General features: G+C 46.6%; 1 protein-coding gene across 31 annotated transcripts in view; it reads left to right on the plus strand.

Moving 5' to 3' along the window:
- CACNA1C (calcium voltage-gated channel subunit alpha1 C) overlaps window positions 1-23,827 on the plus strand; it is a 740,475-nt gene that overhangs the window by 539,638 nt on the left and 177,010 nt on the right. For all 31 annotated transcript variants that reach the window (NM_001136522.1, XM_089303273.1, XM_089303272.1 and 28 more), the window contains exons 6-7: window positions 8,234-8,392; window positions 15,052-15,248. In NM_001136522.1, coding sequence (NP_001129994.1) covers window positions 8,234-8,392; window positions 15,052-15,248 — 356 coding nt within the window. The remainder of the gene's footprint in view (window positions 1-8,233; window positions 8,393-15,051; window positions 15,249-23,827) is intronic.

Here is a 23,827-nt window from a genome sequence, read left to right on the forward strand (position 1 = left end):
TTATTTTATTTGAGGGGGGGGGAGGGAGGGAGGGAGGGAGAGAGAGAGAGAGAGAGAGAGAGAGAGAAATTCCCCATCCATTGGTTCATTTTCCAAATGCCCACAACAGCTGGGGTTGGGCAGGCCAAATGCAAGAGCCAGGAACTCAGTCCAGGTGGGAGCCAGGTGGATGGCAAAGACCCAGTACTTGAACCATCATCCCCTGCTGCCTCCCAGGGTTTTCATTAGCAGGAAGCTGAATTCAGAAGTGGAGCCAGGGCTCTAAACCAGGCACTCTGATGTGGGATGCAGGTGTCCCAGGTGGTGTCTTAACCTCTGAGAGAGGTGTCTGCCCAGCATATGGCTTCTTATTTTGTTAAGAATTTGTTTATTTTGTTGAAAGGCAGAGTTATAGAAAGAAAGATCTTCCCTCCATTGGTTCACTCCCCAAGTGGCCGCAATGGCTGGAGCTGGGCTGATCCAAAGCCAGGAGCTTCAACCGGGTCTCCTATGTGGGTGCAGGGGCCCAAGGACTTGGGCCATCTTCTACTGCCATAGCAGAGAGCTGGATTGGAGGTGGAGCAGCTGGGACTCGAGCTGACACCCATATGGGAAATTGGCACTGCCAGTGGCAGCCTCACCTGCTGCGCCACAGTGCCAGCCCCAGAATATGTCTTCTGAATGACAGCTGTGAGGCCTGGGAGAACCCTGGCTGCACCCGGGGTGTGGTTATCACATTTATAAGAGTTGACTCTGAGTTGCAGCTGACTGGAAATTTCTTCCCATCAGGATTCCATACCAGCTGCTTTGCACATGGAGCCACGTTCTCCACAGTTGGGTTGAGTCTGCCAAGATATTGTAATTAAGGGAGACCCCAAAAAGCCAGCCGAAAAGCAGAGGATTCTTGGTCTAATACTCTTCCTTCCCCACTTCCTCTGTGGTATGGGACAGGCACCATCTCCGCCGTTTGGCAACTGAGGCAGTTGTGGGAGAGCCTTTCTCAGGTGCTTCCTGAATGGTCTCCCTGGAAGTGCAAGTGGTTTCTGCTCCCTCTGAGGTTCAAACTGAAGCCACGAGCTGGTTTCCCAGGCCTCCTTCAGGTAGTTTCTTTTAAGTGGCAAAGTCAGGAGGAAAACCTGGGGCTAACCAAGGTGGGTGTCCTGCCAGTCCCCAAGGCAGCCTCCCCGTCATCTGGAGCCCCAGGCTTCTAGCTCCTGCACTCACCTGACCTGGTCATCTCCGTCCTTTGGCCTTTGGGTCGAGTGTCCCTTCCTGAAAGCCCTCCGTCCACTTTCCCTGTCAAAGGAGGGCCCTCGGAGGGCAGGGCCTGGGAGTCTCTTGTTTGTCACTGTGTCCTCATCCCTAGCACAGTGAGTGACCCCTGGAACACAGCTCTGTACATACTCTCCGATCTGTGAGAAATGTATACCCTCCATCGCTGTCACCCTGAATTTCTCTTTTCCTGCTGCAGTCACTCCCAGCGTGTTTTCCTTCTGAGTTCTGTCTCCAAGCCCCTTGGCCCATTTCTGTTGCTTCCCAGGACTGGTCTGGAACCATCGAGTCTGATAGTTGGGAACAGGTAATGTTCTATGTGGAATCTGAATTCTGAGGTCAAACTAATGGTAGCAAAGAGCTCCAGTTTTGGAGACTTCAAGGATTTCTTCCTTTCCTCCTCCCACTTTATGCCAGAAGTAAAACCTGGATTTGAAAGAGGGAAGAGTGGGGTAGAGTTCAGCAGAGAAAAGCCCAGCCCTTGAGCTGCACTCTGGATCCAGTGCCATTGTCCACACCACCCGACAGCCCCAGTGAGTTTTCCTTCTCTTTCTCAGGCTCTTGCTCGTATGGTCAGGGTCAAACTCTTCCCAGAGCAGAGCAGTTGGTTACCAACACAGGGCTTAGTGACATGCCCCTTTATAAAGAGTGTGTGATCTGTCCCCTGCCTGAGTCTGTCACAGTGGCCTGTCTGTAACAGGTTGTGCAAGCACTGACTTCAGCTAGCCTGGGCAACCCCACAAACATCTCAGCACAACCTAAGGGAAAGGTGCCAGGTGCTGCTTCCTGTAACTGAAGGTTTCTTTTCCCTTAAGGATAAATGGGATGATTTATATGTATAGGTCCTTTCAGCCTGGAATGTTCAAGTTGGACCTCAGAGAAAGTGCAGGTTTCTGTCCGGGGCCTTCCAGCAATGTAAGAGGGAGACAAGGAAAAGCCACAAATGCCAGCAAAACTCCACCATCGCCCTTCTCCTCATACCAGTGTGTGATGATGCCACGTCCCCAAGCCCGTCTCCCTGGGGCGCTTCCTGAGACCCACCACCCAGCAAGGGAGGGTCACTGGACACAAGCTACAGATTGGCAGAGACTGGATTTCTGGATTATATGTTGTCTGATCCTTGTGTGGAACTGTGTGGTCCAAATTTTCCAGTATAGTTCTATATCCTGTTTTCCTCCTGAGTACACGTGTGAATTCCCCGTCCTGATGTAGGGCTAGGAACAAGGACTCATCATGTGTACCAGCTGATAATGGTCTTGTATTCACAGGGCTTTTTGCAGCCAGCCCTGAAGAAGGGCCCCACTGTTGCTTACCTGCCCTAAACGTGACCTATCTGAGGAGGACATTTGGGTGAAGAAATGTCACCAAACGTTTTCCAAATTAGACATGGGCTGGAGGAACTCTTTCTGGGATAGCTGTGAGCCAGTCCCAAGGAGAAGCTATTTAACACACAAGCCTTGAGAGCCAGACTCTGTATGGTGGACTGAACAGAAGCAGTGCCAGCCCCGTGCCTTCAGATGCCAGGTTGGCTTCTGCCACCCTGTGTGGGCAGGGAGGAAAGCAGGCAGAACCTAGGAGCCTTTCCTAGACAGGGCTTGGAAACGTGTGCTCACCTGGAAGCTCTCCCACCTTCCTGGCAGATGCTATAAGCCTGTGTTAGTGCTTTATGGATACAGATCTTGGGGCCTGAGAGCCAGACCAAGAGGTCTTGCGTGGGGGTGGGGTAGGGCATTTAGTACAACAGTGAAACTCGAAGGCTCTGGAGCCAGACCACTTTGTCCTGAGCCCCATGCTCCACTCACTTCGTGTGACTATGGGATGGTCATTTCACCTCTCTAGACTCACTTCCCCATTTTTAAACTATGGTCAGTAATAAGACCTGCTTTATAGAGTTGTGGCAAGAAACAAATGGACCAACCTGAGTAAAGTATTAAGAGCTGCAGCTGGCCCATGATAGGTCTTGAGAAGGTGTTCACGAGGTTGCTGGGGCTTTGGTATTCACGAGCAATCCTTCAGGCACTGGCTGAGTCCCCACCGGGGCACTTTTCTCTCAGGAGCTTTTTCAGTCAATGCTGAATATCCCTGAAGATGGGGAATCCACTCCCTCTTAAAACTCTGCACTCCACCTTCAGGTTGGTGTGCTTTTTGGGCGGCTTCCAATTGTGTTGAGCCTGTCTTTTCCAAATACTTTCAGATACTTCCTGGGTGGTTCTAGCTGCAGTCCTGTAGTCATGCAGAAATCATCTAACCCCTCTTCTTCCAAATAGCAGCTTAAATCAGTGACTTAAATCAGTGACAATAGACTTTGCACTCCTCACTGGTATCTTTCTCCCATCCTCACAAATCTTGTCTTTTCCTGACAAAGTGTCTTCAGTTTGCTGTGCTGCTCATGGAATTATGCGGCTTCCAATTCTGAAAGCGCTCCGTGTTTACAAATGGGACTTAGGTGCTTGTTCACTGAGCTCCTGCTATGTGCCTGAGAGCCAATGAGAAGACATGGCACTCAAGGAGCTCCCAGTTAGGCAGGGAGTGGCATTGAAAGCAGGGAGAACAGCATGCGCTGAGATATGAGTGCAGGAGGCCCACTGTCGGGTGGCTGGGTGTGCTGCTGGCTGGGTGTGCTGCGCAGGTGCAGGTGTCACTTGGGAATTGTATGAAAGCAAATTGAGGAAGGAGACAGCTTTACCTGCTTGGGGAGTCATCAGAGGACTTTCAGAAGTGACACATTCCTGTATGTACTTTAGTGACAGCATTGAACAACAGCCTGAGGGAGACCAGTTAGCCCAAGGGTAAACGCCAAAGGGATGGAGGAGGAAAATGAGTCATGGACCAAAATGTCCAAAATGTATACAAAAAGGCTAACAGCGGTTGTCTCAAGTGAGTAGGATGAGTAATTGCTTTTCTTTCCCTGTGTTTGCTAATTTCTGTGTAATTAGTACTTCTATTTTCTCTATAATTAACATGTATTATTTATGTAGCAAAAATCATTTTTTCATGTCTAAAGATACTTCAAAATCAAATCAGCAGGATTTGGTAGCTGATTGGAGGGAGGAGTCGAGGAAATCCATGTTCTGGGAGGCGGGAACACGAGGAACGGAGTATTACTTGGGAACTCAGTGGCACCCTTGGCTGTTGAAATGAAGTCCACTGGCTGTTTTGACTCCCATTTGGCCTCTTCACAGCCTGTTTAGCAGCCTCTGTCCTACCCCACAAGCCCTGAAGCTCACCTGTCATTAATATACCTCCCTGAAAGCAGACCCCATTGGCAGCAAAGCCCACAGCACCCCAGGGGAGCAAGGGCATTTATTTAGATGATGAGTGCTGTCACTGCTTCCCTGAATACCTGCTGGGTACTCTGCCCCAAGCCAGGCTGCGGGGAGAAGAGGGTGAGAGGAGTATACACAGTCCCCATCTTCACAAGTCTCAGCCTGATGCAGAGTTTTAGAATCACGCTAATTCACAAGCATTTCAAATGGAAATGAGTGCTCCAAAGGAAAGGAAATGGCACCCAGGTCATTTCTGTGGGCTGGAAGTTTGGGAAGGGGCTTCTGGGGTGAGAGCTAAAGGGCAAGCTGGAGGGAGTTAGAAAGAGAACTTCCAGGCAGAAGGGATGCAGCTGTGACAGCCATGTGCAGAGAGGAAATCAGTCACAAGTCCCCCAGAGGCGGGCGGGTACTGAGACCTGTATCGTTAGGCGGTGGCGGTGCTGTGCTAATGTCACAGTGTGCACTTGGGCAGACCAAGATGGTGTGGGTCAGTCACCCGAGGTGCCTTCTTGGTGCAATCAGGAGATGGAGAAACACAAGATGTACGAGGCTGCGGTCGGTTAACACAATATATTGTTTTGCAATGAACTTTTTCTTGTATAGGTAGGAGTATGTTCTAAAAGAACAATAAAAAATATAGCAAAGTAATACATGTTTGAGGAGATAGATATGTTTATCTTGATTTGGTAATTGCACAATGCATACATGTATTGAAGCATCCCATGGTACTGCAGATATATGCATGATTTTTGTATGCCAGTTAAAAACTTTCAAAATATAGTCTATTCAATGCATAAACCAGAAGCACAGTCATTTGTCACCACGATCAGGAATTATGTCCTGTACCTACTTGTCAGTGCTTTTAAGGCTGAGTTTTTGGCTGCATCACCACGCCCATGGGAGCAGTGCCTCCATTACCAGGGCTGTAAAGTCACTAGGCAAGAGGAATTTTTTTTCAGCTCCATTATAATCTTATGGGGCCACCATAATGCATGTGGCTGCCGTTAACCCAGCTGTCCTCCAGCATGGAACTGTGTGGCATGTTTGGGTCTCTAACAGGAAAGCTGTTTGACTGGAGGCCAGAGAGAGGGGCTGTGAATAGGCTGGGAAGGGGTGGGACCCGACAGGACAGATTTTGTAGGGGCACCAGGGATTTGCAGTTCTACCCCAAGAGCAGGGAGTCATTGATGGTTTTTGGCAGGCTTGGAGGCAAGGAGAGCTCTTTTGCTGGATCCTACTTTACCTGCCCCACCCACCACTTTCTTGCCTTTTGGGGGCCCTAAAAAGAAGCTCCCTGCTGGCCTGGGTAGCTGGGCTTCGAGATTTCCCTCCCTCTTCCATGAGTAGTGCTTAGGACCCTCCTCCCCCCAGCAGACACCTCTGGAAGTCACTTTGCAGTTCTGTTTTCTCCGTGGCTTTGCATACTTTAACACTAATGTGTGTACACCTCACTAATTAATGGAATCATTTGGATCCGAAAACATCTTGTTCTAATGGGAAGCTGCAAAGCACTCTCGTTAATTCACAGGTAAAATTATTCCAACTTTTCTCTTATTTTTTTTCTCTCCCCAGCTTGGCTTAATAGCCAGGGGGAATTCTCCTAATGAGCTTGTGAAAACCATCCTCCAGAACACAGAGCCCCAGTGACTGCCCTGGGATCAGAGACAGGGAACCCAGCCTTTGTCTGCCCAGTGAGGAGGCTGCACAGAATGCCCAGGCGAAAATCCCTCAGCTCAGAAGGTGGAAGAATGGTGTGGCTGGGATGAGGGAGCCCTGAGAAGTGGCTAAGTCCTGTGAAGACAACAGCAGTGACTCAGGAGATGTGGTTCCAGGGTACATGTGTGTCCAGTGTGACTCATGGGATAATTTTCCACACAGCCAGCATAGAGGCAAGGCAAGGATACCTTCTCCACTCCTCTTAGGCTGTGGCTACTTGGTGCACTTGCTGTGGGCAGGAAGCTCACAAGTGCTTCTTGGGGCTGGGTAGAATCTGGGGGTGTCTTCCTGGTAACAACCTCCCTGCCATTTGCCAATGAAGATCCGCAGCTTCCCCTTTCAATGAGTCACACTCTTGGTGCATTATTTATGATATGGTTGAGCTTACAAATCAGGAACTCCTTTTCCCCACTAGACTGCTGTCCAGCTACATGGGTGCTGGAGCTCACCAAGACCCCTGTGCTCCCTGGGCTTCTCAGTCATTCCTTTTGTCTCCCTGGAAAGACCTAAACTTTTGTAAAATGCAGTAATATGTACACAACAAAGCATACCATTTTAACTGTCTTCAAGCATATAATTCAGTAGAACTATATATGCAGATGTACATCAAAAAGTTGTAGACAAGGAAATTAAAAGATAAATTTATATTGGGACAAAAAACTTTTAAATCTATGTACAGTTTTTTATATTGGGTGTTTCCACAAACTATTTGAAGACCCCTCGAATGAGTAAATTTCAAAAAAAATTTGCACCATAATAAACATCTGATTAATTTTTCCACAAATTTAGTGAGGTCCCCTCATATTCATATTGTTGCTTAACTATCTCCCATTGATTTCCAGAACTTTTTTTCATCTTCCCAAACTGAAACTCTCTACCTACTGAGCAGTAAGTCCCTTTCTCTGGGGCTATTGTGTCCTTCCAGCATGGGCCGTGAGACAGCGTGACCGGGGAGAAATCTATAGGACGGGTGGTCCAGTCACACGCTCCAGATCTGGTCCTCAGCTGTGTAATGGAGCTCTCCCCTCCCACGTGTCCTGGCCCATGGGTCACTCTCGACACACGGAGTGCCCTGCCTCACAGTGCCGAACAGCCAGGCTGATGATGTTTCCTAGCAGGTGGGTCAGCCAGGTCTGCCATAAGCTCTGGTAATCCCACCTTGAGTAATGAACAAGTCCCTTGAATTGGTCAGCTTTACATTACTACAACAAAGTACCTGAGAAAACTAACTTTATACAGAGAAATGGGTTATTTTGGTTCATGGTTTTAGAGGTTTACAGTCCAAGATTGGTGGCCCCATCAGTTGGGCATTTGGTGACTGCATTCTTGCTGGCCAAGTCCCCAAGTGGCATAGAGCACCATGTGGCAAGAGATAGTGTCTATGTCTCTGCTTGTGAAGCCACCAGGATTGGCTCACAGGGCTCACGCTAACAACCTAATACAATTCAATCACTTCCTGAAGGCTCCACCTCCAGACACCATCATTGGATTAAATTCCCACCTTCTTAGTACATAAGACTTTGGGGGCCAAGCCTTTAACACGTGGGCCTTTGGGGGACATCTAACAACCAAACCACAGCATCCCTGCATGGCTATCTGTCGTCAACGTGAGTTCTGACTCTGTGGAGATACTGCTCTTGGAGAAAGATGTTCGGTTGTCTCTAAGATGGGAGAGTAGAGAGTTGATGGTTATAGCTGAAAACAACATGTTCTTCCTTTGGAAGTACAGCCTCTGCCCGTCCTTTTGTTTGGATGTGCCTCCAAGACTGATTTGGAATGAGGACAACCTGGATTCAGAGCCCCACTCTGTCACTCACTGGCTGTGTGACATGGAGCCTCAGTTTCTCCATCTCAAAACCACGGCTGTGCTGAGCCCCTCAGGAGGATGTGTGAAAGAGGTCATGTCTATTTGGCCCTAGGGTCTCTACACTAACCCAGGGCGCAGTGTGTGTAAGCTGATATTCTCGCTGTTGTTTCTGTTTACGATGCTCTCACTGCAGGTCTCCAGGTGGTCCTGAACTCCATCATCAAGGCCATGGTCCCTCTGCTGCACATTGCCCTGCTAGTGCTGTTTGTCATCATCATCTATGCCATCATCGGCCTGGAGCTCTTCATGGGGAAGATGCACAAGACATGCTACAACCAGGAGGGTGTAGCAGGTAAGAGGAGGGCTCTGGGCTGGGGTGGCAGGTGCTCAGGGGTCATGGTGTTCTCATGGCTGCTCTCCTGCAGCCCATGAGCTGCCTTCACACTGCCAGCCATGTCCAGCAAGGGCCCTCCTTCAAAAGCCCTTGTTTCCCTGCCGTGGTTAAGTGGGAAGAAAACATAAGTACCTTTCTCTGTTGATTCCAATGTTTCCTGAAAGTCTCTGTTGAAACAGCCAAATGCCAACCTAGTCCAGAACCATTGAACACTATTGAAATGAGCTCCATAATAGGAGAAACATTTAAAGAATTAGGAGCCTATCTTTTATCAGTCTCTCACTTTGTAAGCCAAGCCTTGGATATCTTGGATACCTTACGGATCAGAACTGACTGGTGACTGTGTGCTCTCCGCCCGCACTTGGAAGTGGCTCGCTGTCAAAGCCCCTTCAGGAGGCAGTGCTGCCCTCGGCCAGTGTCCTTTCATCAAGACCCTGAGGCCTTTCCCTTCTGCCTGTGGATTCTGGGTCCTCTGCAGTTAATGTTTCCCCTTCTCTGTTTGTAGGCAGAAGCCCCCAGACCCCCATCCCAGGGTTGGGGAAGAGGGGAGGGGTGGAGTTGTCCCCTGACCAGCAACCGAACTTCTTTTTCTCAAGGCCAAGGGTTAGCCCAGCCTCTTGACTGCTCATTCCGTTCCTGTTTGAGACTTCCCTCTTCATGTTCCTCCCATAAATCAATATATTTCACAGGCAATGCAGGCTCATTAAGCGCATCCCTGAGTAGCACTGGACGGTGGGCTCGTGGGATATGCTACAAACTGCTGTCTTAAGTTACTAACTTCTCAGCTTGACCTTTAAAAAAACATTTAAACAGAAATTGACAAGGCTTTTAAAGAGACATATAAAGCAGTGTAGCACAAAGAACTTGTTGGAAAAGATCCCTTGGCTCACAGGGGTTAGCAGTGGTCAAGGTATACATGATGGTTTTTTCAACAACAGGCTCTGCCGGCTTCGTGTGTGCGGCATCATGGCGGAGGGGCATCTGCCTGGGGCATTGAGGGTTCTTCTGTACTACTTCTCTTCCCCTTCAGCCAGGCGTTAAACTGAAGTTGCCACCTCTTACTTTGGGGAATAAGGAGCATGAGCATCTATTCAGCAAGGAGTGGAGTGGATTGTTCATAATCAGAAACCAAAATACCTGGCATGTGTAGTCCTGCTTGACTTGGTGGATGCACTCGGCACCTGCCGGCTGTCTGGGTCATTGTCTCATGCCCACAGTCTGAAAAAACAAACCAAACCTGTAAACTATGGTCCCTGAGTCACACGTTCATGTTTATTGTTTTGAGGGAAAATCTAAGAAGAAACTACTTTTGCACTCTAGGGAGAAGATCCAAATGACTTGGGTCATACTTGCATAAAATCTACCATCCTGTTTTCAAAAATAGTATCCCTTTAAAATTGGAAAAAAGCAGCTTTTGCCTTGAGCTGAAATATTGAGATTGTTCAACCTTGCTTGAAAGAACACCAAACTATATAATGAATCATATTTCTTCTTCACTTCAAATCCTTCCTTTCATTTGATGCAATCCAGCTGGCTGGGAATGAATGCACTTGTATTAACTGCGTAGATTTGTGAGAGCTCATTCCAAGACCTCCTTATGAACTGAGTGTAGTATGTCTGATGTGTATGCAGTTTGGACCCAAATGTACCAGAGATGCGGATTCCCCTTCAGTGCACCAAGGCCTGATGACGGGGCAGGTGGAGGGGAGGGGGCGGGGGTGAATCTCAGCAAGACAATAGGAGCTGGCGCAGTGGCGGCATTCTGCCGTGGAGCCGAGCGTGACACCCCCGCCATGCAGCCCGGCATGTGTGCACCGTGAAGCCAAAGGCAGCTGCTCCTGAAACTCAGCTGATTTCTCCCTTTCTCTTAGGAAACAGTGAAAGTATGAGGGCGCCTCAAAAAGTTTGTGGAAAAATAGAATTAAAATATAAGCTTTTTGATACAGAAAAGATTTTGAATCCATACAATTTTTTTCATAATACACATTTTCCATGAGCTTTTTGAAAACCCTTTTTGTACATTGATATTTATCCAGAAAATGAACTTATCATTTAATTCCATTTCCATGAACCTTTTGAATACATACTCCCCCCCCCCCCATAAACCTTTTGAATACATTTCCATGAACCTTTCGAATACTTCATACATCTTCTACTGGTGCCGAATTCTCTAGGAGCCTATGTGAACAAGAAACCTTGAATATTGGTTGGAAGTCACTGGACTTTGTTATTAGGGTCTCAGTGGCCTTAAACACCAAGAAACCAGAATGGGAAGCTCCTGTCTTCAATGAGTGGGTCTGGTGGACACGCCTCCCCAAGCACCAAAACCATTCCTGGCCTCCTCTACTCTTAGGATAAAGACCAGGCTTGGCCTCACCAATCGAAGTTGTCGCTTTGTCTTCACCCTGCAAGTTCAGGAGATAAACAGGCTCCTATCATGGAATTACCATCAGCCAGGAGAGCCAGGGTGTCAGAGGACAGCAAGAGAAATGTTCCCAAGAGAGGAGTCATGCCAGGTTCCACCAGAAAGGTGACTTCACTGTTGTGCATGGAGCCAGGCTTCCTGCTGGGAAAGGGACCTAGGACTCTTAGCTGCGGAGTGTGCTGCCCGATACTGTGCAATGAGAAGCTCACTCACCTCCTCGTCTTTGGACCTGCCATCTGAAGGTGACCTGGAGACGCAGTCCGTTACTCCCAGCGGAGCACGCCATTGTTCACATCAGGGCCTCATCCACTCACGCACTGACAGCCCTGATGAGCAAGGAAAAACACACAATGGCTCTGGGCATATTCAGTGAGCCATGGAGTAGAAGACCAAAACCCTGCAGTGTTGGAAACTAATCCCATGTATCTTGGAGAGCTTTGTGTAACCTTTGCACTGGGTGGGTGGTGTTTGGTTAGCTTGTTAGATTTCCTGCTTTGGATTGAGTGAACATATTTTCAAAAAATTTAGATCATAGGAAAGAACTCTGTGGGTCCTTGTTATATAATCTTCTAATGGAATTTACATCAAATTCTCCTTTATACACTTGGGTATTATTTCACAGACTGGGAATGCCATGCACCATAGATTTCAGAATACAGTGGATTTAAAGCCATGTTGCCTGTACAGTCCATGTGCAGAGCTGTGGAGCCAGCCAGAGGCACCATTGTTCTGCAGGCTGTCCTTCCAGTGGGCAGTCCCCAGGGAAGGTGGCCTCAGAAGAGGCGACTTTTCTCTAGTCCTTGGGGCATCTGTGAGGCACATACTTGGTTCCTCAACAAATACATCACCATCTGCCGGTACTTTTGTTTCTGCTTGTCCCATCTGTCTGATGGTGCTCTGAGCCCGGTCACTCTGAACAGCTCTCCCAAGCACAGTTATCACCCATGAGTTGGACAAAGAATTGGTTGGCAAAACCTGGAAATGAAATCATCCTCCTTAAAGTTGGAACTTAAAAAAGTAAATGATTTTGTCTTTGGTGATTTCTCCTTGGAACCCCTAACTGGAGCTCCCCTGGGATTTCATGCTCTTGTTGGTATTAATTGCATTTCGAAAATCTCTTCTAGTGTTTACTTTTGTTATTTCACTGAAAACTTTAGTTGCATTTTCCACAATGATGCCCTCTTCATTTCTGCTTCAAAATGTAGAGCCAACGTTGTTTTGCTTCCTTCTCCCACCTCACATTCCCACCTTCCTCCCCGGCACTTCGTGACTCTGCAAAAGAACGCCAGCACATTTGTGTCTTGAAGCTAATTTCCCCTCACCCTGGAGTACATGTTGCTGGGACCTGCTGGTTAGTGTGTGTGCACATTTTCCCAGTGTTCCATTAGTGCTTTTTATAGATACCTATTTTTACTGGCTCATCACTGCTTCTTAATTGTTCTCCAATCTTTTTTATTGTTGTTCAAGACAGATTTAAAATAGCAGAGCCACACTTGAGCCTGTAGATAATCTTTCTGAATCGCAGTCCTTTCTCATTTATTAATCAGATCACGTCCCTCTAGTGCCACTTTCTCTGTAAGCGATATTTGTGAAATCCACAGATACGTTTTCCTTCTGTGAGAATACTTGCCCTCTGCCTGGCAGCCTTCCCCTTCTCCTTGGTTCTGCTGTTGGAGGGGATGCAGTCAGATCAGTAGTCACAGTGAGGGGGAGCAGCACCTTTATTCCACTCAAGCACAAAATGTGAGAAAAAGAAATGCACGTTATTGGTTATTTTCACCCTCTTTTTGGCCTTTCTCATGTCACTCCAGCACTTTCATCACATTAACTGGAGACACCACTCTGGAAAGCTATTTCCAGAACGAGTGAGAACCCAACAGAATTTCTGATCTATCTAGTTCTTGGTTTTACAGTGTCTCAATTCTCATTTTCTTAATGTACTTATTGTCCACTTTTTAATGTATTATTTACATTTGAGATTCATTCACTTTTCATCTCTTTTTATATCATAACTTCCAAATGTCTAAAGATTTCACAAAGTCATTAAAAAAATTGTGAATAGAAGGCTGCTTAATGCAGCTATAGTAATGGAGCCCTATTGGGAACCAGACCTTGGAATAAAAAAATGGTGTGGACGCTGTCATTCTCTCAAGCACATTAGGGACCAGTAATGCAGGACTTTCATCTTGCTCATCCAGCAAAAGACTCACACACAAGATTACATGGCAGGCCAAGCACCAGGAAGCAGCATCATTCATAATAGCTCAGTCCTGGAAACAATCCCAACTCCTGTCCACCAGCAAATGGATACACGTGCTGTGCCTACACTGCTGGACAATGCAAGGAGCAGAATCCGCTGATAGATGCAGCAACACTGACGACCTCAATAACATTATGTGACGTGAAAGAAGGTGGACCCAAAAAGTCATGTAGTATGTGATCCCATTTGTGTGACATGTCTAGAAAAGGCAAAGCTATGGCTAGAGAATGCAGATCAGGTTGCTAGGAGCTGGGGAAAGGAGCAAGAACTGACTGCAAACAGGTACTCCGGGTTTTAGAGGACGATGGAAGTGTTTTTAAATGGATTATGGTGATTGATGAACAATAATTAATAATAATGATAATAAATGACTAAGTGTACATTCACATTGATGAAGTCTAAGGCATGCAAATCATATTTCAATAAAACTGACAGAGAGAGGAGGGGGAAGAAGAGGAGGAAGAAGAAGCCACCACCACTGCCACATATTCTTTCAGCCACAGAATTCACTCTGTTCTTCTAGAATTATCTCAATGAAGGATTAATATTTCTCTTCCTGTCCTCCTCTTGACAGTGAGCAGTCTCAAATTTAAGCCACAGTCTGAGGAATAGCCAACTGGCCAGTAGTCTCCAGGACAGAGCCTGTGTCCAACAGGCAAATGTACTTACTTGTGATTGTTCTGTTACATCTGAAGCAAGGAAAGATCCTGGAGAGCTGCTGTCTCTAAATGAAGACCGACAAGCAAATCTGTCCCTGTTTGTCAGAACTGAGGTCTCTTCTGGTTGCCATTGGCATCACTTTCTACAAGTACAGGACAATGTCCTTAATTTCACAAACTGCTGTGAACTCCATGCCTGCTACAGCTGGAGCCAAGATTGTCTCAGTATTTTACCATGATGAAAGTTCTTAGAGCAGTTAAGTCATCTACATTTTCCAGCCATCTCCACAGCACAATTAAAAGCCACACCTCGGCTTGCCAGTTTGCTCGTCGCCATTCTGCACAGGTGGAATCAGCCCAGGCACTGTCTTTAGCTGCAGACAAGATGTTCTGCTGTTTTCTGAAAGAGCCTTGTCCGTATCTTGGTAATCATTTCCCTTTCCTCTGCTGCCACTCTGACTTAATCAGAGGTCAGGGAAGGATTATCTTTTTCTTTTCCTGAAAGGCATTAACACTGGAAAGCAAAGGGCAGCACTGCACGGCTCTGCATGACGCACGTGAAATACAGCCAGGAGTATGTGCATGCATAGATTGTAATAAAGACTGCTGTGGCTGAGGTTTCTCCCCTACAGTTGAAGTTCATGTTTTAATCCTTCATCTGTGAAAGGCTCTACTATGAAGTGACTTGTGGTACTGCTTCCTATGGCCTGTGATGGAACCAGACTCATATGGAGTCAGAAGCATTATTGGATGGCACCAGTGGACTTACCGTGTGAAGGAGTCTCCAAGTCAGTACAAGTCCAGCCCTCGCCCTGGAGTATCTATGTATCTATGGATACTTCCCCTCCAGAAAGAAAAGAAGCTGTGGACTTCTCATCATTTTCCAGGACAGTTTTCATTTGAAATGGTTGCATCATTATTATTTTTCGAATGGCCATTTGACCAAGATGCTGACATGTTATAATAAATGGGCATTAGTCTTACTATCTTTGAAATCAATGACTGAAGTCAAAATACAGTTTTACAACAATTTGTTGAAAATGCTGCCCTTCAAAATCTGTTGCAGCCTAAACTGAATACCTAGTTCCTTGTGCTTTTAATTCCTAAATGGAAGAACTAATTAAAACTTGTTCTGCATTATGGTTGCTGGGGCCACCTTACCCATCTCATCCACCTTCTCCTATCACGTTTCTCTCTAACTCCTTTTCTTCTTTCTCTGCCCATCTCCCCATCCCTTCTGCTTCCTCCTCCTCTTTACCCCTGGCCATTGGAGATGTCCCAGCAGAAGATGATCCTTCCCCTTGTGCTCTGGAGACGGGCCACGGGCGGCAGTGCCAGAACGGCACCGTGTGCAAGCCTGGGTGGGATGGACCCAAGCACGGCATCACCAACTTTGACAATTTTGCTTTCGCCATGTTGACGGTGTTCCAGTGTATCACCATGGAGGGCTGGACCGACGTGCTGTACTGGGTATGTAGCTTGAGATGGCCAGCAGAGGGCAAGGAGTGCACAGGCTGCAGGCCTTCCCCTGACACCTCCCTTTCCCCTCTCCCCGTGACATTGGGGTCACTTACACATCATGATGCAATGGTTGATGAGTGTCTTTCATTTCTTCCAGGTTTTGCCCAAGAAACAAAGCATGACACTTTCACCCTAATGTGTCCTCTATCCCTGACCACCAGTCCTTAGAGAAATGTCATCTTTCATTTGGGCCAACCATAGTGTGAAACACTGGCATGTGGTTAGTGCTCAGTGAATGAGTTGGCCAAACCTGGCACAAGGTTCTGTGCAACTCTTCTTCCCATTATGCCTCCTTCCCCACAAGAGAGCCAGAGGGCAGAATTATGAATCCTTAGGGATAAAAGGGGAAACCAGGCCTGGTCATCTAAAAAGAAGCCATCTTATTGAATTGTGTAACATTATGGCATGCTGCTATATTTTTATTTCTCATATTAATCTTCCCTTAATTTGAATGGTCCATCAGACAACTGTATTGTCATCATCTTTACTGTTGACAAAACACTCTGCTGGTTATGTGATGCGTGTTTAGAAATACCACTTCCTGCATGCCAACCAGCCAATAGTCTATCTCCTTTTACTTTAAAGATGCCTTTTTATTATACATCAGCCAGAACTACTTTGCCAGCCTTTGAGCCACTGAAGTGCCAGATCTGTATACAGTCTATCCCATAGGCAAATACACACTTCATATTTGAACTGTCTCCAGTCTGGCAGAGGCAAGTCCATTATCTGTAAAACCTCCAGAAAATATATTCTTTGTAGTATCTCCTACTTCAGCATGAGAAATGACTTGCCAGAACCCAGTGTTGCTCTCCAGAATTTGGGTGAATGAAGCTTGTTGCCAATCTTGAAAATACCATCTCTCCCAGAGTTTTGCAAATAGTCAAATTTATTTGGCCATCATACAAACAATCCAAGAGCTTGCTTAGGGAGTAGTGTCTACAGATGAAAGCAGGGAAGAGTGAGAGGGAAGGGAATGCTTTCCCATGGAGCAGAGCTGCCAGAGAGATGGGAGACAATGCCAAGAGAGGTGTTGACTTCTTCCTGAGTCGGAAGGAAGAGTTTTGTAACAGTGTAGAAGATGTGATGCATACTATGATATTTTCTACATTTTCTATAAGCACCATGTCCTATTGATTCAAAAACCTGTCTTTCCAGTTTTTACCTAAGGGTTGGCATGCCAAAACCCGGTACTGCTATGAAATTTGTTTCTCTCTGTCAATGACGACTTGAACTCAACAAACATAGGTTGAGTGTCCTTGCATGCCAGAGGTGCCACTGGGCACTTAGGAGCCAGTTGTAAATAAGATCTAATTTAGCCTACAAAGCTCAGTCTAGGGAGGCAATGAAATTCTAAACTGAATAATCATGGTGCGACTGGAGGCTATCCCATGGCAATGTCAATGCATTGTGATGCTTTCAGGAAACAAAGGTCAATTCAGCTGTGCCTCAAACTAAAATGAAATATTGGAGAACATTTCTCAGATGTATGCTCCATCAGGACTTGATTTTGAATAATCTGCAAGACATAGAGAAGGAGTTGAACTCATTATACTTGAGCACATTTATTTTATTTAGCAAAGCAGATCAGATTCCCACGTGGCCCTAGCCGGTCTTTCTGCCTAGGATAAGTGGCCAGCCAAGGACAGAGCCATCCTTCTGCAGATGGGCATTGTGTGCTGATGGGCCAGAGAATGTGTGATTGTATGGGACTGCACTTCCACAGCATCAGATTGTGGGCAGGGTAGCACTGGGTGGATGGGTGTTGGGTTGGGGGAATAGGTATAATTTACTTTGCTGATGGCCCTGATGTATTTTTGTGATCCTCCTTTATAGCTCCCTCCCTTTCCCCCCACCACAAGTTGTTGATACCCCACCAGCCAGATGTGACCCAAAGAAACACTGTCATAATGACAGCCAGAGTGGGGAATGGGAGGAAGCACACTACAGCAACTACCAATTTTCCGCAGCTGTGTTGTGCTTTCTCCCCTGGGGTGTGTGTGTGATAGAGCTCAGACTGCACATGGGAAAAGGGTCAGAGGTGAAGGAACAGGAGAGGCTTGGGGGTCATGTCTCTCTCTCTGATTTTCCCAGCACCTTTCCAGAATGTCACAGTACATGTGTGTGTGTGTGTGTGTGTGTGTGTGTGAACATGCACACTTACACATTCCTAAAACTGAAACAGAGCCCCCTCTTTGGTTATTCATGGTAGAAATCCCAGCCCAATGCGCCTGCTTTCAGACTGTTTGTCTAATTGTTTGGCCTTCTCCTGGCCCTTTCTTCCCTCTCTCTCATCCTTCCTTTCCTTTCAGCATTCATCCTCCTTGCTTAAAGGCCTGTATCTCTAACCTATACTCTCACATCTCAATGTATTTTTGCATCAACTGTGGAGCTTTCTAAATAGAAAAATACCCAGATCTCTCTCCAGGCCATTGAATTAGAAGTTCCTAAGTTAGGGCCCAGGATCTGCATTTTGAAAAAGCTCTCGCAGTGATTCTCAGATTCAGGCTGAAGTTTGAAACCCCTAGAAATGCAACATATTGAATTTGCATGGTGCTGCTGTCATGCCACTGGATTTGAACCTATCTAGTTCCCACAGAGACTGGGGAAATGCGCATTTCCCTTTGAGCCCAGAGGGCAAATCTAGAAGACTTGGGAAAGAGCAACCATGATTTTCAAGTATAGTAACAAATAGCTGGGTTCATGCTAAACCTCCATACAGATGGGTAGAAGTTTCTGAGGAGAGAATGGGTCATCGAACCATTCAAGAAGAATTTGATTCCATCACTGAGCATGGCTGGAATAGGAAGGACCAAGGAAGTCACTGTAGCAAATGGTGGGCACCTGCCTTCTACTGTCATGATATTAAGTCCATTTCTCTTTCTCTGTGACATCTATCACTGCATTTCATTGTTAGGATTTGGGAGACTTAGTAGGCTAAAAATAAAATTAAACTTAGTCAAGTAGTGCTTGAACCTTGCCCTAGCTATGAAAGCCATGGGCCATGCATTGGCTGGAGACCCCAGTAAACTGAACAGTTTGCTTAGAACACTTCTTGTCTTGTTCCTGGAGTTTGCAAATGACAAGGAAAGGACTGGTGATTCCCGTGATTTGGAAACTAAACCAAAATTCAAATTTAGGAGGGATTTTCTTTGGAAATGACTTGTTAAGTCAAAGCCTCTGCATTTACTCTAGATTTCCAAGTCTCTAAAAGTATAGTAGGGAAAATGTGATTAGATAAAGAGCACTGGCCCTTAGGGGTAGTGAAGCTCCAGAAAGGATGAATCCAATTTTGTGTAACAATTTCAGTTGTTTCCATTTCCTCTTTCAGATGGGCTTTAAAAAAAGCTTTTTTATTTGAAAAGCAGAGTGACAAGGAGAGGAGGAAAGACAGAGGGAGGTGGGGGGTGGGGGGTGGGGTGGCGGCGGGCTTCCATTCACTGGTTCTTTCCCCAGATGGCCACAACAGCCAGGACTGGGCAAAGCTGAAGCCAGGAGTCAGAAACTCCATTCTCCAATACAGGTGCCAGAGGCCTAAGTACTTGGGCCATCTTCTGCTGCCTTCTAGGGTGCATTGGCAGGAAGTTGGATCTGAAGCAGAGTAGCCAGGACTTGAGCCAGGACTCCAACATAGGATGCTGGTGTCTCGATGGTGGCTTAATCCACTGTGCCACAATGTAGGCCCCTAGGTGTTTTTTTTTTTTTTTAACCAAACATCACTAGCCTTCTGCACACAATTCAATACTGTTTGTCCCATATATTTTAATGTGCCTTCTTAATGACATACAAAGCTACTGAATCAAGTTTTTCTGCAAGACCTGAGGACTAGGGTCACTTTGAAAATCTGAGCATTCTCCCTTCTACTTAGCATCCAGATCACAGTTAAGTAGCATAAACTTCAGTCAAGTAAATATCTGTTCAGTGCTGACTGTGTGCCCATCACTGGAAAAAGCCTTTGGTCATGGGAGGCATAACTCCATGGCTACTGACCTGGGGCTTGGAACACCAGAGCAGCTGGCATGTGAGGATTGTGGCACAGGGAAGTAGCTGTGGCGCAGAGTAGGCGTCATGCTGAAACACAGGTTAATAGCTCTTTGGGGAATCTAGATGCCTGAATAACTCTTCATTAAGAGAGAATTCTGTTGCTGTCTGCTCACCCAGTGCCCTTCTGATTAGGGTCCCTGGGCATGTTGCACACTGTACATGCAGTAGGGCACTTCTCGTCTGTTTTCCTGGATTCTAGCCCTACTACCCCATCAGAGCCATGCTCTTCCTGACCCCACCCATTGCCTCCCTAATGGGTTTCTCCACCATCACTTCTTTTACTGATTTTTTTTTAAAATCAAAAATTGAACTTAAAAAAGGCTAGAAAGAATTCTTAATGAGAAATCACGTAATGGGAAGAATTTCTTTAGAATCAAAAATCATGTCTTCCTTTGTGTCTGGGTATAATTTTGGCCAACAAACAGGAGACGTTGGGAACAAGTTAGTTCTTAGTGAAGGTATTCCCACTAAAGACATTCACATACACAGGACAGCTACTAAACTCTGGTCTTTTTTTAAAGATTTATTTATTTATTTGAAAGGCACAGAGGCAGAGAGAGAGAGGTCTTCCACCTGCTGGTTCACTCTCCAGATGGCTGCAATGGCCAGAGCTGTGCCAATCCGAAGCCAGGAGCCAGGAGCTTATTCCAGGTTTCCCACACAGGTGTAGGGGCCCAAGGTCTTGGGTCATCTTCTACTGATTTCCCAGGCCATAGCAGAGAGCTCTACTGGAAGTGGAGCAGCCAGGACTTGAACCTGTGCCCATATGCAATGCTGGCACTGAAGGGGATGGCTTTACCCACTACGCCACAGTGCCAGCCCCTAAACTCTGGTCTTGGTGCTGCTGGTATATTTCTGATTTAGAACGAACATCTTTTTTATCCAAGAAGGTTGAATTTGGATGTTTTACCCTATTTTTTCACCACTCCATCTTGTCTTCAAAATTCCACCTCTTTTCACTACATAATATAGAAAATGAGTCTCTGAAGACACAGAAAAGCAGAAGTGGTGGTGCTGTATTCTTCTGAAGCCCTTGTAGGCAAAGTAAGGAGTGGAGAGAACAGGCCTCACATGGCTCAGAAACAGCAGCCTCGCTCTTCACCAGGTCCCAGAGCAGACACAAGGTCAGGTCACATGGGGGACCAGGCAGTTCTTAACTTCCAGTCTGCCTCAGTATATTACCCTACCTAGTGCACATACTGCTTAAAACGGAGACTCTGCTTTGTCCACAATAAACGGGTGCTTTATAAACACTTCAGTGAAGGGCACTAGCAGCTCTCAAAGCCATTATGTGTTTAGTTGTTGGGTTTTATTTTACTCATTTCATTGGGATTAGAGGAGTCCTTATTATTCAGTAATTCAATTTTGAAAGCGTGAGTATGACCGGGTTTCCAGGACTGAGTGGGGCTGAGCACGACATGGCAGCGTGCTCCGTGAGACTGGAGGTGGCTGGGCAGAGGCACAGAACTCTCTGGAGGCCGTGGGATTTGGCCAGCTTTGAGGCTAGATGATGAGCAGGAAAGAAGGTTCCTATACCTAGTGAGCAAGCTCTGTCACTGTGCAGGATACTGCATAGTCCAGAGATCATGTTCTCTCAATAGACCCAAGAAATTGCTCGACCATTCCAAATTACCCTTGGTATCTGAAAGGTCCCCAAGTAAGTCACAGGCATTGTATGCAACCCCACACCCTGTTGGCAGCCCCTCTGGCTGTGAGCTGTCCCCTACACACACTGGGGACTACCCTGTCTACAGCTCCTAACCTCCCACATGGTGTCACTATGTGATGTCATCTGATTTCAGGGATTTTTTTTTAATACATGGAGGAGTTGGTTGTGTAGGCTTGCCATAGCGTTAGGAGCCTAATGTTCTCTTCCTCCACATAAGCCAGGGTCTTCCTATTTCTCTGAGACATGCATGGATTTTCACCATATGATAAGCAGGTGCTAGGTGGAAAGGAGTCAGGTGAAATCTGTTGTCACTCTGAAGCTCAGTGACCCATCAGATAGGCACTTGTGTCCTAGCAAGCAAAGTGACAAAGGTGTATCAAGCCATTGCCCTGGGCTGACTGGCACTCAGGGCATAAGCAAAGCCTGTCATTTAATGATTTTCCCTGTAAGGCACTGTCACTTTTATCGGTTTACACATCCTGCTTTTGATGGCTAATGGTTTGTCTCCTGTCAATAAAGCTGTTTAGTCTTTTTATCAAGAATCTTGTGGGAAAAAGTATATACAACTTAGAACTCACAGAAATCAGCCAGGATCCAGAGTGACCTTGAGGGGATAGGGACAAGGACTGTTATTCCTTCTGTTTTTCTTTTGGGAAAAAAATGGAGAACCTGAAGTTTCAAGACTGGGGTTCCCTTAAGAAGCTTAATCCTGGCTTCAGAGGGGCCTTTGGTATTTTTCAGCCAGTGTTACTGGAGCCCTGTCTGTAGCATCTGGGGACAGGAAGGCTGTGTGCTTCAGCAAAGGGCTCATCCTGTTAGCTCTTCAGAGGCCCTGTGGCTGAAGACAGTGGACATCAAAGCACTTCTCTATGTGCCTTTCTTAGGAAAGTCACCGTAGTGATCAGCATTCTCATTACCACTATGAAGTGACAGAGACAGCTAACTTATAAGGAGACAAGTTTTATTTAGCTCACAATTTTGGGGTTTCAAGTCCAGGACTGGTTGGGCCCGCTGGTTTGGCCTCTGATGAGAGTGCTGGATGTCAGTGGCAGAGCACATGCAGAGGGAGAATCACGTGGCGAGCCAGTGAGGAGAGAGATTTGGCCCTGAGTCAGGGTTTATAACAACCCTCACACAAGAACTGCTTTCTGAGGGCATAACCTATGACCTAAGAACTTCTGTTAGGTCTCACCTCCTAAAGACCATAATTAGAGTCAGTTTTTACCCTCTTACCACCATTAAATTATGATCTGGGGTTTGAAGTCCTGTGTGACTTTGGGAGACAAATCATATTCAAACCAAAGTAGTCACGAAGCTTTCTTTGTTATAGACCTAAGAAATGTCTGGTTTAATGGTTTGAGATCTATCGCCTTTTCATCCCCAAATAGAGGTGTCAGCAATCTGGGTCACTTTTTAAAAATATGCCTTTATTTATCCTTTCCCTTCATAATAGCTCCATTCCAGATGATTTGAGACATCAATCTCATCACTCCAGGCATTGCCCTACTTCAGAGTCACCCAGCATTGCATGTTCCCTACCCAGTCTGCCCCCAAAAGTAGGTGGCCCAGAATGAGGAGGAAGCAATAGAGAAAGCAAAGGGGGCCTTTCTTTTCAAAACAGAGCCAGGCAGACCAGAGAATCACCATCTGGAAGCTTCCATAATGGATCACCAGGGAGTTAATGAAGTTCTTAGGACCTCTGAGAGCTCTAATCTGTCATCTGTCCTTCTGCCTCCCTCTCCCCACCTATCATCCCCTCCCTCTTTTCAAAGATTTACTTATTTGAAAGGCATAGTGAAAGAGAAGGAGAGAAACAGAGAGAGGTAGGTAGGTCATCCATCCACTGGTTCAGTCCACAAATGTCCACAACAGCCAAGTCTGGGCCAGGCCAAAGACAGAAGCCAGGAACTTGATCTGGGTCTCGCACATAGAGGGCAGGATCCCAAGTACTTGGGCCATCTTCCACTGCCATTAGCAGGAAGACTCTTTAGCAAGAAGCTGAATCAGGAACAAAGCAGCTGGGTCTCAAACCAGCACACCAGTATGGGATGCCAGCATCTCAAGTGGTGGCTTAACCCACTGCACTGCATGCTGGCCTCCCATTCCCCTCCTAGAAACTTGAAGAGAACAAACCCATAGTGAAAGAGGAGGCCCAAGCGAAAACACAGGACAGTGTGGAGAAACAGGCTGTGCACTCCCCCAACATGGCCCTGGCTATCTATGGAGGATGATCTTGAGGACTGTAACACATCTGTTTGAGATCCCTAATGATGTGTGAGGCCCAAAGGCCTCAGAGAATTTCCAAGATTCATTGGTGCACCGTTGTGGCCTGGGGTGGGGGTGTTGTTTGAGAATGGCAGTGTTCCTGAAATTTAGGGCATGTGAGGAACCTGTGAGGGAGATTTCATTTCAGGGAGGTTGGCTGTGCACCAGCCACCCCCTCCCACTCACCATCTGCCCAGGCTCCAGAGGCAGCTCCGGGAGCACACTGGCTCCTCCCACCTGTCCTGTGGAAGGTGGGTCTGCAGTCCAGGGACAAGCAAGAGGAGTCTGCTTTCCACCATGGGTCCCCCACCCACACACATGGAGAAAGCACAGAACAAGCATGGTGGTCATGAGAGCAGGTCAGGAACACGAGGCCTGGACTTTGGATTCGGGAGTTGTTATCTTGTGAAATTGTGTGCAGAATGCTCAATTATATGCATTTTTTCTAGTGAGAGATCATAGTTCTCTTCAGCCTCTCCAGACCTCCCTCTTGTCACCCAAAGATAAGGAAGCCCCAGTTGGGAGGAAATGGAGGGGATTGTTTCTGACT

The sequence above is a fragment of the Oryctolagus cuniculus genome, chromosome 9 (assembly GCF_051225735.1).
Source record: "Oryctolagus cuniculus isolate XC-2025 breed Fujian yellow rabbit chromosome 9, ASM5122573v1, whole genome shotgun sequence".
Lineage (NCBI taxonomy): Eukaryota > Metazoa > Chordata > Mammalia > Lagomorpha > Leporidae > Oryctolagus > Oryctolagus cuniculus.